The 758-nt window shown below is 46.2% G+C and overlaps 1 protein-coding gene across 1 annotated transcript in view; it reads right to left on the reverse strand.

The window, feature by feature from the left end:
• The window catches only part of LOC119588157, a 2,221-nt gene extending 1,533 nt beyond the window's left edge, over positions 1 to 688 (reverse strand). The window contains exons 1-2 of the mRNA XM_037936862.1: positions 446 to 688; positions 209 to 286 (exon numbers count right to left, since the gene is read on the reverse strand). Coding sequence (XP_037792790.1) covers positions 209 to 286; positions 446 to 585 — 218 coding nt within the window. The 5' untranslated portion in view covers positions 586 to 688. The remainder of the gene's footprint in view (positions 1 to 208; positions 287 to 445) is intronic.
• Positions 689 to 758: the final 70 nt, after the last annotated feature.

Genomic DNA, 758 nt, shown 5'->3' on the forward strand with positions numbered 1-758 from the left:
CTTTTTGCGCAAAGATAAACGACAGACATACATATTCTGTCCATGCTCTGTCCCTTTACTTTTTAGCCACATTCCATTATTTTGTTTCTGTTTTTCTTCATAAATGATAATAAATACATACAAAAGTAATCATTATGCTTCTTAGACGGGCTATAGTGCCTCTCACACACACTCCCACACTCCGAGAAACGTCCACACGAGAGCTCACCCCTGAAACATGAGTTCCTCTTCTTCGTCAGGATCCAGTTGGTCCAAATAGTCCTGAAGGAGTCCTCCTGCCGGCGCTCTGTGAAGGGTGGACGAAGAAAACACAATAATCTGGAAATGAATCTTGAAAAAAAGGAAGGTTTCTATCACAAGGACTGTAAATTATAAGTCAACATTCGACCCACATCATCCTTTTTATCCCATCGTCTCATCTCTACGCCCATTTTGCTTTCGTTACCTGGTGGCTTCAATGCGGGTGTTGGGAGTGGGCGGAGTCTCGGGGAGGTGTTCGCCCTGCCCCCCCGCCCCGCCCTCCACAGGAAAGGCGAGGATACGCTCTATTCGCTGCCGGAGCTCTTCGGGAACCACGCCCTCCATGTCCTCCGGCACAGACTAGAGCCGGAGGAAGACGGAGGAGGAAAGGGATAAGGTCAATAAAAGGTGACACTGAGGTGGCATCCATTGTAAGAGAGGCAGTTGTAGCAAGTGAAGTAAGAACATTGATATTTAGTGATAAGGTCGAGGTGAATGTTTTTTGTTTTTTTTAATTA

This window comes from Penaeus monodon, chromosome 23, assembly GCF_015228065.2.
Source record: "Penaeus monodon isolate SGIC_2016 chromosome 23, NSTDA_Pmon_1, whole genome shotgun sequence".
Classification (NCBI taxonomy): Eukaryota; Metazoa; Arthropoda; class Malacostraca; order Decapoda; family Penaeidae; genus Penaeus; species Penaeus monodon.